General features: G+C 48.2%; 6 protein-coding genes across 6 annotated transcripts; 2 read left to right on the top strand and 4 right to left on the bottom strand.

The window, feature by feature from the left end:
- Nucleotides 1-716: 716 nt before the first annotated feature.
- On the bottom strand, nucleotides 717-1744 carry F5J12DRAFT_342847 (uncharacterized protein). The gene has a single exon (XM_051738976.1). The coding sequence runs from the start codon at nucleotides 1628-1630 to the stop codon at nucleotides 1070-1072; it is 561 nt and encodes a 186-aa protein (XP_051596941.1). The 5' UTR covers nucleotides 1631-1744; the 3' UTR covers nucleotides 717-1069.
- F5J12DRAFT_852220 (uncharacterized protein) lies at nucleotides 1587-2834 on the bottom strand. Its single transcript, XM_051746564.1, has 2 exons — nucleotides 2024-2834; nucleotides 1587-1974 (listed from the first exon to the last, which is right to left on the bottom strand). The coding sequence occupies exons 1-2, from the start codon at nucleotides 2702-2704 to the stop codon at nucleotides 1663-1665; spliced, it is 993 nt and encodes a 330-aa protein (XP_051596940.1). The 5' UTR covers nucleotides 2705-2834; the 3' UTR covers nucleotides 1587-1662.
- Nucleotides 2835-3244: 410 nt separating this feature from the next.
- Nucleotides 3245-4414, bottom strand: F5J12DRAFT_725284 (uncharacterized protein; the record flags this gene model as incomplete). The annotated part of the gene is made up of 1 exon (XM_051741623.1): nucleotides 3245-4414. A coding segment is annotated over one exon (1170 nt), but the record flags the coding sequence as incomplete, so codon positions are not given.
- A 1148-nt stretch (nucleotides 4415-5562) lies between these two features.
- Nucleotides 5563-6415, bottom strand: F5J12DRAFT_852216 (uncharacterized protein). Its single transcript, XM_051746563.1, has one exon. The coding sequence runs from the start codon at nucleotides 5990-5992 to the stop codon at nucleotides 5744-5746; it is 249 nt and encodes an 82-aa protein (XP_051596938.1). The 5' UTR covers nucleotides 5993-6415; the 3' UTR covers nucleotides 5563-5743.
- Nucleotides 6416-11277: 4862 nt separating this feature from the next.
- F5J12DRAFT_686870 (uncharacterized protein) lies at nucleotides 11278-11559 on the top strand (the record flags this gene model as incomplete). Its single annotated transcript, XM_051740326.1, has 1 exon — nucleotides 11278-11559. A coding segment is annotated over one exon (282 nt), but the record flags the coding sequence as incomplete, so codon positions are not given.
- A 286-nt stretch (nucleotides 11560-11845) lies between these two features.
- On the top strand, nucleotides 11846-13111 carry F5J12DRAFT_785235 (uncharacterized protein; the record flags this gene model as incomplete). Its single annotated transcript, XM_051743196.1, is given in 9 exon segments — nucleotides 11846-11928; nucleotides 11973-12103; nucleotides 12154-12265; nucleotides 12319-12412; nucleotides 12466-12492; nucleotides 12540-12597; nucleotides 12617-12767; nucleotides 12851-12901; nucleotides 13036-13111. The coding sequence occupies 9 exon segments, from the start codon at nucleotides 11846-11848 to the stop codon at nucleotides 13109-13111; spliced, it is 783 nt and encodes a 260-aa protein (XP_051596936.1).
- Between the last annotated feature and the right edge of the window lie 2 nt (nucleotides 13112-13113).

Here is a 13113-nt window from a genome sequence, read left to right as displayed (position 1 = left end):
GTCAAAAATGCAATCCAACAAGTCAGTTATACTACTGGGTATGTACTTACCGTTGACACGAGCGCTTGATGACCTGCGAGATTGTGAATGTCAATGAATGGAGAAGGGATACCTTCAGGGTAAGTTGCCTCCCACTGGTTTGCTGTGGTTCCCAACCCCATCCGATGCATCGGCACTAGTGTCCATGGGCACCTCCCAGCTCGGGATCATCGGAGATTTTTTGTGGGTATGGACTCGTTTGTGTCGAATAATTCTGGCTTCTCCAACCCCAAACTTGACAGTGTTCACGACCTGTACGCCCGCACAAGAAAACGGGCCGCAATTTGTTGGCTTGCAATGAGACAAGATGACATTAATTGTTGACTTGGTCAGGCATGTGTACGACACACGCATACACAGATCCTACCGATCGGGCTCCTAGCGCCTCCAGCGAAATTACATCCGTTCTCTACGCAGATGTCGTCATGCTATTTGTTATAACTCCAGCCCTTCCACCAACCATGTTGGGACGGTCCTTAAAGGTCTCCTATATCCCACAGTGAGTCCTCTTGGTCAAGTCGGCTCGTTACAGTTTCCCAGCGGGCCCATAGGTCCTGCCTTCCAATGGTGTATGCGGCATGTATCGCAAGGGTCTATATACTAGTTAACGTCGCCACTGCTCATCCACACCTTAACCATATACGCGAGTCCCCTAACCGCCTTGATATTCAAGTTTAAGTCGTCAGTAAACATGGAGGGGGCGAAGAAAGCTGTAGGGTGTATATGCCATAGTGGAGTTCTCCATGGCTGCTTCTCTCTTTTCCAACTCTAGAAACCTCCTCATCACTGAGGGCCCACCCACCGCATGATCCCACCTCACGCCAATGCCCTTCAACAATTAGCTCCCTTTCCTTATCCGCAGCTCGAAATGAAATTCCAACCTCTCCCGGGACACTCGAAACGGAGACTGCGACCATGATTATATCGCGACGTCGTTCTCTATGCGCGTCTCTGGCGATTTACTTCAACCGTTGCCATCCAGAACGGGGTGGTGTCAACGAGGAAGGTTACGTCCATCCTAAATGTTTCGTTATGGGATTCCAGTGCATTTTTCGTCGGTAGCGGATAGCCAACACGATTTGCAGCAACGCATGACATCACATAAAAGTTGGCGTCCACGGAATTTGCGAAAGAATACTTCGCACATGTCTCTGTGTGCTCTGTACGGATACCTCGCTGACATCAAGGAAGCCCCTCTGCGTTTCAGGCTATTTCGTTTGCCGAGGACGAAGACATGTGCCGAAACCCGTGTCAAGACCAATGTCAGTATGACTTCGCGAGGCCTCATCCAATGCGTGAATCTCATAAACGTAACGAGAGGGATTACTTGGATATCCAAACATTTTGACCACCATGATTCTGTAGACGATACCAGGCAACACAAGCTACGACTGAGAAGCCGCGGGTTGGGGGAACAAGTTGACAGGGCACTGTACACTTCCTGCGCGCTCTGGAGATCAATGCCATCCAGTGGCACGGTCTGGTACCCCGTGAGGTCGCCAGAGAAGCACCTGTGGAACAACGATGCATTTCCAACCTGAGACATCTTCCCACTGAAATGATCCTGTTGCCAAGAGAAGTCCAAGACCATATCTGCAAACACCGTGTAGAGGCATATGTAGTTTATACGATATCTAACATCTGGAGTTCACTATCAACGATGCTAGTCAGATCCCGGACGCAAGCAACAATCATACAATCAGCGGCGATCCTCTTGTACTGTTTACCACGCAATTTCATTAGTAAAAATGCATTGAATGGCTGCCCAAGTTGCTCTAGCAACTTCCAGGGTGCATCGATGTCGTCTCCCGCTAGCAGATCAAGCAATTTGGGATGCCAAGGACGAACAAGAATATATGATAATCTGGCACCAGTACCCTCCCGGAGGCTGACCGACAGCCTGAGCTCCAGAGGGATCAGACCCGATGCATGGATCTCGTACACATAGGGCGGGGTTTTTGATGCTCCTGTTAATTTGACCTACATTTATCTGATGAATGATGGAAGGCAACAGGAGAACGTGATTGATGAATCGAGGGAATGGTAATTCGGCAAGGGCAGTACACAGTTTCCGTGCATTCTCCAGATTCACTCCCTCGCGAGTAGGAGGGCCGCTCTGAGAAGAATGCACGCGGGGCATTGTCCGGTACGGCGAGAGGCTGGCGGGGAGGCAGCTGTGGAATGACGACGCCTGTCCGACCCAGTCTAAAATCGAAACGTCTCCCGACTGCGAAGTGATTTCTGTCAAGAGGCGCCCAAGAGCTTTGTCCGCAGACTCCCCATACAGCACTGGCAAGTGAAGATCGAAGATTCCAAAAAGCGAGTAGGCGACATCTTCTGGCCGGGTGGTACGACGAGTCGACGCCCATTGGAGCCTCGACCGTGCATCGTCAGTCCCTGGGCGGAAGTTCTGAAGATGCCATTCTCGTATCCCTGTTGCCTTTTCGAGCTCTTTGAGCACGGTAACGTCTGTTTTATGATCCGAAGATTCACGGTTCGTGTACGGCGACCAGTCCCGTGTAAAGAAAATGACCCTGCGGGGAGCCAACAGTTCCTGGAGGGTCCAACCCCGTTCGAACCAAATACTTTCAGTGAGTGACGCTGAGTTGGAAACGTCGGAAAGATGGATGATTGTAACGGCCGACCGACGATACCATGCAAACATACATCCAATAGCCTCTTGCAATTCCGCACTGCTTTCTTTATCAATGCAGCACGTATCGCTCCATGCCCACGCACAATCATGTTTGAGAGCAAGAAGACAAAATTTTTGGAGTTTTGCAAGGCCAGTTTTGCCAACCAAGTCATAGACACTTGCACCTTCAACGTCGCGTAGTAGAGGCTCGTCGTCCCCCCACTTGTGAGATAAGGAGGCAAATTGAAAGAAGGCAGTCACCACTTCGCGGATCCACGCCTCCAGTTGCTGGCGATCACGTGTGGAGGCCGCAGAAAGCAACTGGATATACTCGCGGCTGTCCCCGAAATGAGATAACTGGGCAACGCGATTACACAACACTCCGGTGCGCGTGTTCAACAGTCGCAAAGGAATAGTCTTCGTGACATCGTTGACAACACTCCAGATCATTTGTTTGATATTGGACGAGTGGGTGCTTGAGTTAATGGCTCCCGTTACATGAACTGGCGAAATCCAATTGTGGATTTTCAGATCGATACAGCTCGCAAGACAATCACGGGATTTCTGGTAATGTTCTGGAGGACAAGTCGCCAACGCAGCACGAGCGTGTACGATGGCTTCATCCAACTCGGCTTGCGCACCCATTTTCTGGTAGTTTTCACGAAGACAGGCTGCAAGGTTGATTAGAAACATGCATTGATCAGAAGGTGCGGAGGGAGTGCATTCCAATGCACTTCGTCGGAGAGAGATAATCTCCTCTAAGTCGGTCAGGGTGTCATCTCGGAGTCCTTTGATCTGCTGATCCAAGGAACTTGCAAGGTTGACGAGAGACGCAAAGCGCTCGGGATGCCCCGGGGGAGTGAGTTCCAATGCAGCACGTCGGAGGGTAATAATATCCATCAAAAACTCCACATCACCCTCCCTTGTGAATTGCTGGTCCAGACAATCTGCGAGGTTGACAAGAGACTCGAGGCGTTCCGGATGCCCTGGGGGCGCGAGTTTCAACGCAGCACGTTGGTGGGTGATGGCTTCCATCAAATCTTCCATGGAGCCGTCTCTCCTAAATCGCTGATCCAGACATTTTGAAAGATTGGAGAGAGACCGGATGCGATCTGGATGACCTGGGGGAGTGAGTTCCAGCGCAGCACGTCGGAGGGTGATGATTTCCGTCAAGTGTTCCGCGCCACCCTCCCTCTTGAATAGCTGGTCTAGACAATTCCCAAGGTTGATCAGACACGCGAGGTGTTCTGGGTGCCCTGGGAGTGTGAGCCCCAACGCATCACGCCGGTGGGTGATAATCTCGGTCAAATCTTCCATGGAATCATTCCTCTGGAATCGCTCCTCCAAGCAATCTGCCAGGTTGACAAGGGATGCAAGGTGTTCAGGATGACCAGGGTGAGTGAGCTCCAAGACAGCACGTCGAAGGGTGACGGTTTCCGTCAAGTCTTCCATACCACCCTTCTTCCTGAATCTCCCGTCCAGGAGTTTGGCGAAGATGTCGAGATGCGCGAGGCGTTCTGCGTGCCCCGGAGGAGTGAGTTTCAATGCTGCACGCCGGAGGGTGATTACGTCATTGAAATCTGCTTCGTCCTCGTCCTTCTGGAACCGCCCATGCAGGACGTCAGCGAGACTGACGAGAGCTGAGCAGTCGTCTTGGTATGTTAACGGAGCGCCCTCCAATGCAGCTCGCCTGAGGACGACTTTGCGTAATGCCAACCAGTCCCCCTCCTCCCCTTCCATTTCGTTTACAAGTCCCTGCATAATCTCCCACGCAGTTTCGGGATTTCCATCAAACAGTGTCTTAGACATCGACACGCCTATATTATCTGCTTGACGTTGGAGTTGTGTTACCAAAGTTGTAGTCCCCTCTGTCGAGAGGTTTGCGCCATAAACCATGGTCGGAACGACGTGAATGGCACTAGGAGCGAAATTTCGGGGGCACGTACGCCCAAAGGCTTCAAGATGCTTCGATAGCTCCAAGTTGGCATTAAATGGGTCCGATGCGGCGTTATGCGTGTACAAAATTCCAACTGCTTTGCACGGCTCCACGTAACTAGCCAGATAGGTTATTCACCCGCATAAAGGAAAACAGCATGGCTTACTTCGAAATCATCCACTTTTTCAGAGTTTGCTCTCCATCTGTGCTTTTGAGGGTGTAAAAAGATGGTGTATCTACAAGAACGATGTCGCCCTGCATTCCTCTGAAACGGCACCTTTCCGTATAAACCTCTGCGGTGCCGGACTCTTGGCCCTCATTGACCAGAACCGGAACGTGAGTGTTCGCAATTTGCAGAAGAGTGCTCAGAAGCTTGAATGGAACAAACGAATGCAAGGTAAGCGATAGTATGGAGCGGGATACGAATTAGTTTTACCCAGCTCTTCCCCGAGCGAGAAGGGCCTACGACGCTGGATGCACTCTCAATGCTACTGCATCGCCGGAGATATGTCAGTGCACTCACAACACTATAGTATCCGTCGGCAAAATATCGGTCGTCCTAGGTTGTAATCGCGCAGAGTGATGCCTGCTATGCCTCGAAGTGGTCCGGTCCCAATAACCTAGGATAATAGGTGTACGTGAGTTGACTGAAAGTCAGAGGGAAAGTGAGACTCGCCTGAACCTCTGGATGAGAACTTTGGCGACAGAAGCATAACTACAGCTTGTCCCAGGGCGCTGCCTGTCGCTGCGGGCTTACTTCTCAATATAAGTGTTAGAGGTTCCGTGTTGAAACGGGTAACGGATGATGCATTGCCGACCTTTATCGCGACAAACAAGCTAGACTCCGATGAGTCGCGGATGCTGTTGGCTGACAGGAGGGCTGTGCATGCAGGATATGAAATGGGCGGCCCGGGATTTGATGGCGGACTCAGATATCTAGAGCCTCTGGGTGGTAAAATAGATTTCGCATGCCCGAAGTGGTAAAACTCGGACTACGTATGTCCCGGAGTGTTCCTGGAGCAGCCTTCACTTCCTTATCGCCTTCCAAAACCTCACCCTTCGCTCTCTCTACCCGCAGCACCGGAACCGACGACCTAGTCAGGGGAACAGTAACTGTCAGCCTCGGCGGCAGCTCACTTGTCTCGCTTCTCCTTTAGAGCACGTTCCATCTCCTCAAATACAGACAGCACGACGTCTTTTTGCTTCATCGCTATCGATGATTGGGATGAAGTCGTACGGATACTTAGAGGCCGTTTGCTCTCAGGGATCGATAGTACAGCGAGAGAAGCCCTTAGCGTTGCGACGGACTCTTTGTACGCGTTAAGAGATTTCTCGTACAAGTCATACACGCATACGGCGCATCCCGACATGCAGCACTCCATGCAACCCAGCTATTAGCACACTAAATCGCGGACGTCCGCATCTTCACGCACCGTCATCTGCAGGAGGCTTCGGCTCTTCCGGCATAACGAATCCTGCAGTGGTATTTGCTGATGCACCGCTTCCGGATGATTTGTGCGAAGTTTGTAACTCAGAAGTGCTAGCAGAATCCCTGGAGATATCGTATGTCGCTCTTGCGAGTACGTTTTTACCCCGAATACTGTTTTCGAGTCTGCGGTATCGCTCCGTGAGATTTTGACCGCCCCTCTGAGGTCGCCTTAAGCGCCCTTGGGTAACTTGAGGAATCGAAGGGGGCACATCGCTTGAAGTAAATCTGGCACTGGAAGGAAATCGGCAGCGAAAGAGACATAAATCTCGTGGAGCTAGTTTGAGGGATATACCATGTTGTTTGGTGAACATGTAAGCCCAGTGAAAATCGGAGCTAGCTAGACCTGGCCCCATCTATGGAGCAACTATGATTTGTATGTATTGGTATGTGTGACTATGTGACTACAGTGTCCCTAGTTACACATAAGTGGTGCTCAAGGCAGCTTTGGAAGTGCTCTGGAAGTGCTCTGGAAGTGGCAAATTTGAGAGCAATGCCATGACAGAGTTTGAAAATTATGCCTCCCTATTGATGACACCCTCGACAGTCTGCTCACCTACAGTCACTCTTATCAAAACCCATGGCTTCATCAAGTGGACAAGCTCGTCGAGGAAGGCCTTCTGTAACTGTGACTACTGGTGGTGGATTGTCCTCATAAGTACCTGGGAGTGGGAGTAAAGGGAAGGGCCCAGCATCCAACAAGCAGCTGGCAGCTGACTCCTTGATGGAAAGTACCCAGCTGAAAAACATCAATTGGGATACTCCTCATACTGAAATACTTGTCCAGTGGCTTCTTAGCCATCCTGCTAACTGCAGGATTCTTTTCAGTGACAAAAACTCAGGCAACTTACCCCCATCATTATCATCTACTTTGACTGAGAGACCAGTGGGCCACAACAAGAAGGAGGTCCAAGTGATGATCGCCCAAGCCATTTTCAAGGATGACAGTGTCTACAAGGACATGTACACAGTGAGTGCTACCAAGTTTCAAGTCAGTGTGGGCAACTGTCTCAATATGTGAGTCTCCAATCATCTGATAAACCCAGGATTCACTAATGATCATCTAGGTTGAAAGTGAGCTATCAAAAGTGCCATGCATGATTCAAACAGTCAGGGGAAGGCATCATACCTGGCCATCCAAAATTTGCCAACCTTCATGGTATGTTACATGACCGATGTACAAGAATGCAGGGGCTTATGTGTACATACAGATGTCATTCTCAACAGTTTTCCTTGGTATGATGACTTATATTCCATTTGGCAGGGGAACCCATTGTTTGACCCTGAGCCCTTCAACTCCAAGCCAAACAAAAACCATGCAGAGGGCTTCTTAGCAGTTGTCCAAAACAAGATGCTTGGTATGAAGAATGTTTCAGGTTCCAGGGCTGAGACTGCAGGTGATTGCATGGGTGTGGGGGGGACAGCAGGGGAACTCAAGGAAGCTGAGGAGGATGTGCCATCTCAAGCTGGTGGTGAAGTCACTAATGAGGGCGAAGAAGATGGTGGAGCTGGGTTTGATGAGGCAATGCTGGGGTTTGGGGATGAGCAGACTGGTGGTGGTGAGTACCCTGACATCAACATGGACTCTGCATCTATGCAGGGTGATGAGGTATGTTCATGTTCATTCAGAGCAATGTTAATGAAATTTTACTGATAAGTTATTGCTAGTTACAATGGCCTTCAATGCCAAGTGACACTCATTTTCCCCTCTAGGTTCTCCCTCCTGTGAAGGGGTCATACACCCTCATCAGATAGCTGAATTGCCTTCTCTCAGTCTTCACCATATCTTTGCCCTCCTCCTTCATCTGCAAGTATTGCCTCTATGACAACATCTGACTCCTCTGGTAGCTCTTCCCAAAAACCTAGCCAGTCCCTCTGGGACTCATCATCAAAGACAAGTTCGATGAAGCCAAGTTCAACACTAACTAAACATGGCAAGTCTCAGCTTCAAGACCAGGTCATCAACTTGAAGTCACAAAGCTGAGTCACTAGTGGCTTCTTCTTCTTCTGGGAAGACTAAACACTATATGATCAAGATGGAATATCTTCATAGGAAGGAGGAATTGATGAAAGAGCAGGTGGAAATGGTGACTAAGATGGGAATTGGAGTTGGAGGTGCAAAGAAACTTGACATCCAGCTGATGAAGGCCCAGGAAATCACCTTCAATAGTGAGGCAGAGACACTTTGCCTCAAAATTGAGCTTGTGAAACTCATGAAGGCCAATTTGGATGCAACCCCTCCCACTGCATAGGTTTATCTTGTTGTGGCCAAGTTTTTACCCACACTTCCCCACTGTATCCATCTCCAGCACATTCCCACTATGTACTCATGTCATATTCATGTTTCCCCTATTCTCTCACAAGATGTACATATGGTGAATGTATTTTTTTCATCTTGCTAATACTACCATCTCCCACAACTGCCATTAATGGGTTAATTCCTGTCCAAGATGTTGAAACAACTGATCCAATAGCTTTGCTCAAAATTGCTGACCAATAGTCTCCACAGCCTCCACCACAGCAATTCCATCCCCATCATCAAGGCCACTTCCTTCATTGACTGCCCAGTCAGTTGAACACTCAATTGTATCATCCATTTCCTCCTCAAACCAGATGATCATGTTGTGTAGGATGATGCAACAAAGCACCCAGTAAACCATGACTTTCATATCTTTTTCTGTCCAGATTTTCAGGTGCACTTCACAGAGGCTTTGAAAGCACCCTTTCAAGGCAGTAAATGCATGTTCAACTCATACATGGATCTTCCAAAGCTGTCAGCCCATGTACTGTGGCAAAACTAGGTGTGTACCTTTGAAAGGTACTTGTTATACACATTCTGATCTTGAGATAATCTCCCACCTTTAGGTGTTTTGAAGGGGACAACACACCATGTCTCTGATGGGTATGCACTGTCTGCCCACATCCAATGATCACATGGAATCAACTGCATAGGGTTTGAAGCAATGCAAGTCCCCTGGAAGGCCCATGCATCATGGATGCTTCCCAGATGTCCAAGTCTGTAGTCCACAACAAGAAGATTGTGTGGCAAAACAATAAGCTATCTCAGTAAGTTTCTTCTGCTGTTCACACTCAGCATTTGAGTACACACCTGGCAGTTCAATGAGTACCTAGATTTTCTATCATAGAATGTTTCCCTGAAGATATGTGGTTTCTCAAAGAGGGGAATACTTGAACCATCAGCAGTGAACATGCCATTCCTCCAGGCTGAACAGGTGTGTGACTCAGTGAAAACCTGCACTCTTTCCATCTCCTGCGAGTCTTCAGATGGAATATTGATGAATCTATTGTGCTCATCCAGTATAGCTACCATCACATGGTTCATACAATTGACAACTGAGCCAATGCTAACACCAGCCCACTGCGCTACATCCTCAGGTGACACTGCATTTCCATAATGCCCTGCACAGAAAAGGAAGATCACCAACTGGACTGTGACTGCCAGCTGATGGTTTTTGGAATTGCTTTGGAATATCATGTGTCCACTAATCTGATCCAGAATGCAATCAAAAATTGGTGGGTCTACATGAAGGTGCTTTTGAAACAGGTGGGGCCAATGATCTGTGAAATGTTTGAGGAGGCACAGCTGAGATGCCCACATCATTGGCATCTCAGGTCTCTCAAGGATATGTGCATGCTCTACTTCATCTCTGAGAGCCATGATTGCATTTAGCAACTGAGCATAATGCCCATCACGCTCAGCTGTGGATTCTGTGTCATTGGAGGCACTGGATTCAAAATCTGACAGGATTGGAGTGACTGGCAATGGTGGAGTGATGAAGAAGAGAGTTGTGGGGGAGCTGGAGCCTGAACTCAGCAACATTGACATAGATTCTGAGCTGCTACTGTCAACTCCACGTTGTGCATTTTCAAGCCTTGCTATCACAACATGAAGGCTAGTCTTGTCCAGCTGTTTGAGCAGATCTTGGCAGACAGATTTCCAGGGCATCTGGTAGCTCTTGGATGATGGGTAGATGTTTATCGATCATGTACAGTGCATTAATATGAGTTTGATATGTTATCTGACATGTATCTTCCAGGATAAGTAACTACCATGTATTGCTAGTCAAGCAGTGCCACAGGGCATGGCATGTTGGAGTCAAATTTTATAGCAGCAGTGGCCTGTCAGAGTGCGATTCCAGAGCACTTCCAAAGCCACCTTGAGTGCCACTATAGCATGTGATATTGTTCAATTGTGTTTCAACAACTTTGCCATTGCACTATTCTGTATGATGCAATCCATTCCATGCTACATGATTCAGTCAATATGTACAAGCTGCTAAATCCACTGTAAGACATCATCATACCAGCCTCCTCACACTACAGCCATGGCACCAGACCCATCTCAACTCTGGTGTGTTTGCCAGAAGTATTGCAAGGGTTCATACTGCCAACTTAACACACTGAATACCTGGCACTGCCACCTGCATGAGGCAGAGGCAGATGAGGTTGACACAATATGGCTGGCTTCGAGATCCAATGCTTTTTGTGAGTTTCTTCACACTGCAGCTGGTTTGTCTACCAGCTCTTCTAAGAGGCAGGCAGATGGGAACATTCCCAGTGAAACTGCTGCTGCAAAGCATCCATGTGGATCACTGGTAAGGATACTTGGCTTATAGCACTTATTCTAGTTACAGGGATTACCTAGATACCCAGAGAGGATTCCACTGAAGGTATGTCAGTGATGCACTGTACAATGTAAATCTGAGTGAGATGGCCCAACAGCACAATCACAACCACACAAAACAGCAGCTTTAGATGCTGGTGATCATCTGGACACTGGCAGCAATCATAGCTTTGTGGATCAAGAGAACAGTATGCAGCCATATTAATTATTACCTAGTAGACCCAGCCAACAAAGGCCAGCCAGCAGATCCAGTTGATGGCGGCCCACCAGCAGATCCACCTGATGACAACCAATCAGCGACTCCAGTTGGCATTGGCCCACCAGCAGACCCAGTTGACAATGACCAGCAAGCAGGTCCACCCAACAACAACTGACCACTTCCAACAACCCCCAACCCTCTGTCTGGCCTCAACCTGGATGAGCTTGCACACATGGCATGCTTGCCCAAACTCCAGCAGAGTATGGCCTTCATCCAAGCAATCTGAAATGCATCACTTGACAATGGCATTGCTCTCACAGGAGAAGACCTTGACTGACTTCACAACCTGCCTAAAGAACCCCTCCAAGTAGATGACCAGTACACTGAACTTGCACTTTCCATGTTCATTGCCCTAGAACACTCTTCTGAAAGTACATATGAGAAGATTTGCCAGGCTATTCAGAAGTGTTTCCCTGATGTAGGGCTCCCAAGCTTCCACCAAATGAAATGTCTCCTTGCCAATCTCAGTGGCATCACTTCTGTAGCCAATCATATGTGTATCAACTCTTGCACCACATATGTAGGTCCTCTGTCCAACCTCAAGATATGCCCAGAATGCTCCAAGCCATGCTATGACCAAGTCAAGCTCCACAGAAGCAATGGCAGGATCAAGCATCCTTGTGCCATTTTCCATATGATCCCAATTGCACCACAACTTCAGTCACTCTGGTGACATCCTGAGAGTGCTCAGAAGATGTGCTACTGGCACAGATGAACTCAACAGATATTCCAGGAGCTCCAGAAGAGTGACATCAGACATGCCTCCATGAAGTGCAGGCAAGGACATGCATGCTCCAGGTGAGGGTGCATGTGGAAGATTATGGTACTACTAATTTTCCTTAGGCATGTCTCTCAGGCTAGTTGGAAGTACAGTTGACCAGGGCAATGCAAGCATACTTCCTCCAGCATCCTTAATCAAGAACCCACTGTAAGTGTACATTTGTTACTATATGCTTACTAACTTCGTTGCAGATTATTGGTGTCCTGCACACCATCTGTTGTTGACAACAGTCCCCCACAGCAAAACACAATGCTAGACAAAGGTGTCACTCCAGCATCTGGATTGAATGATGGCATCAACAGAGAACATGAAGATAATACAGGTAGACTGTCTGCTTTTATGGAACTGGGCTAACAATTACTCTGGGCACAGAAGCAAGTGCACTCACAGCACAAGTGTCTATGCAGACAGGGCTTGGACAAGCACCACAACTGAAGGGAGTGATGAAGAAGACATGGCATCCTCCATCAAACAAAAGTGCAAGGTGAGTAGCACCTTTAGGATGCATGACCATTAATTAATGAAATATTCTGCCAGAACTCTTTGCATGCATTGCTACCAGAAGCAAATTGGCAGCTCACTAGAAGAATTCAACTCATATTTTGACACATTGTCTGTGGACCAAAAGGCAGTAAGTTTTGATTATCTAGTATGGGGTATGTGCCTACTAATCTATACATATAGAAATACAAGGATGAGGTGACCAAACTAGTAAGTGGCTTGTACTCAATGGTCACAATCTAATGAGGATCCTGTAGGTCTCAAGTGGTGTATGGAGCAATGGGACAGCAGATGTTATCACAAAGTTTTTGGATGGTGAAATGTATTAAGCAAGGCCACAAGACTGCCATCCTGGTTTGGTGGGTCGTGCATGCATGTTCCAATGGGTATTGGCTCTGGTTTGCATGGATGGAAGGGAGGAATGGGGAGCATGTTTATTGGCAGGCTGTGGTGTGGTGGCAGCAGCAGCAGCAGCGCAAGGGTGGGTAGGTGGGTGTTTATACATTGTATACATATACACATGAATGCATAGCTGCTGTTGCAATCACAAGATCTCAAAATTGCATAGAACAGGCTACTTTGACATAGGCCAGCATAGCAAATTGAACAGAAATGAAGAGTGAGAGAGAACCTATGTAGGACCTATGGAAAAGCTATGGAATAGCAAGGCATAGTACAAAGTACTTTGACATAGCTAAATCAGCTATGGAGACACCCATTTCCTATGTGAGGCCATTCCCATCTATGGCATAGGTATGACTATGTGTACATTGCTACAGATAGCTCCGATTTTCACTGGGCACCAGCATCCAACACAGATCTGCCCTGATG

The sequence above is a fragment of the Pisolithus orientalis genome (assembly GCF_024613125.1).
Source record: "Pisolithus orientalis strain OTSU chromosome Unknown F5J12scaffold_34, whole genome shotgun sequence".
Classification (NCBI taxonomy): Eukaryota; Fungi; Basidiomycota; class Agaricomycetes; order Boletales; family Pisolithaceae; genus Pisolithus; species Pisolithus orientalis.
The sequence above is the reverse complement of the archived record's forward strand: the minus strand, read 5'-3'. Positions and strand labels throughout refer to the sequence as shown.

Excerpts from the sequence above, each read along its gene's own strand:
- F5J12DRAFT_852216 (XM_051746563.1), bottom strand. The coding sequence starts at position 5,992 with ATGGAGTGCTGCATGTCGGGATGCGCCGTATGCGTGTATGACTTGTAC.
- F5J12DRAFT_852220 (XM_051746564.1), bottom strand. The coding sequence starts at position 2,704 with ATGTTTGCATGGTATCGTCGGTCGGCCGTTACAATCATCCATCTTTCC. Across the intron at positions 1,975-2,023 it reads CCATCATTCATCAGATAAAT|ATCCATGCATCGGGTCTGAT; the intron begins GTAGGTCAAATT and ends TATGTGTACGAG.
- F5J12DRAFT_342847 (XM_051738976.1), bottom strand. The coding sequence starts at position 1,630 with ATGGTCTTGGACTTCTCTTGGCAACAGGATCATTTCAGTGGGAAGATG.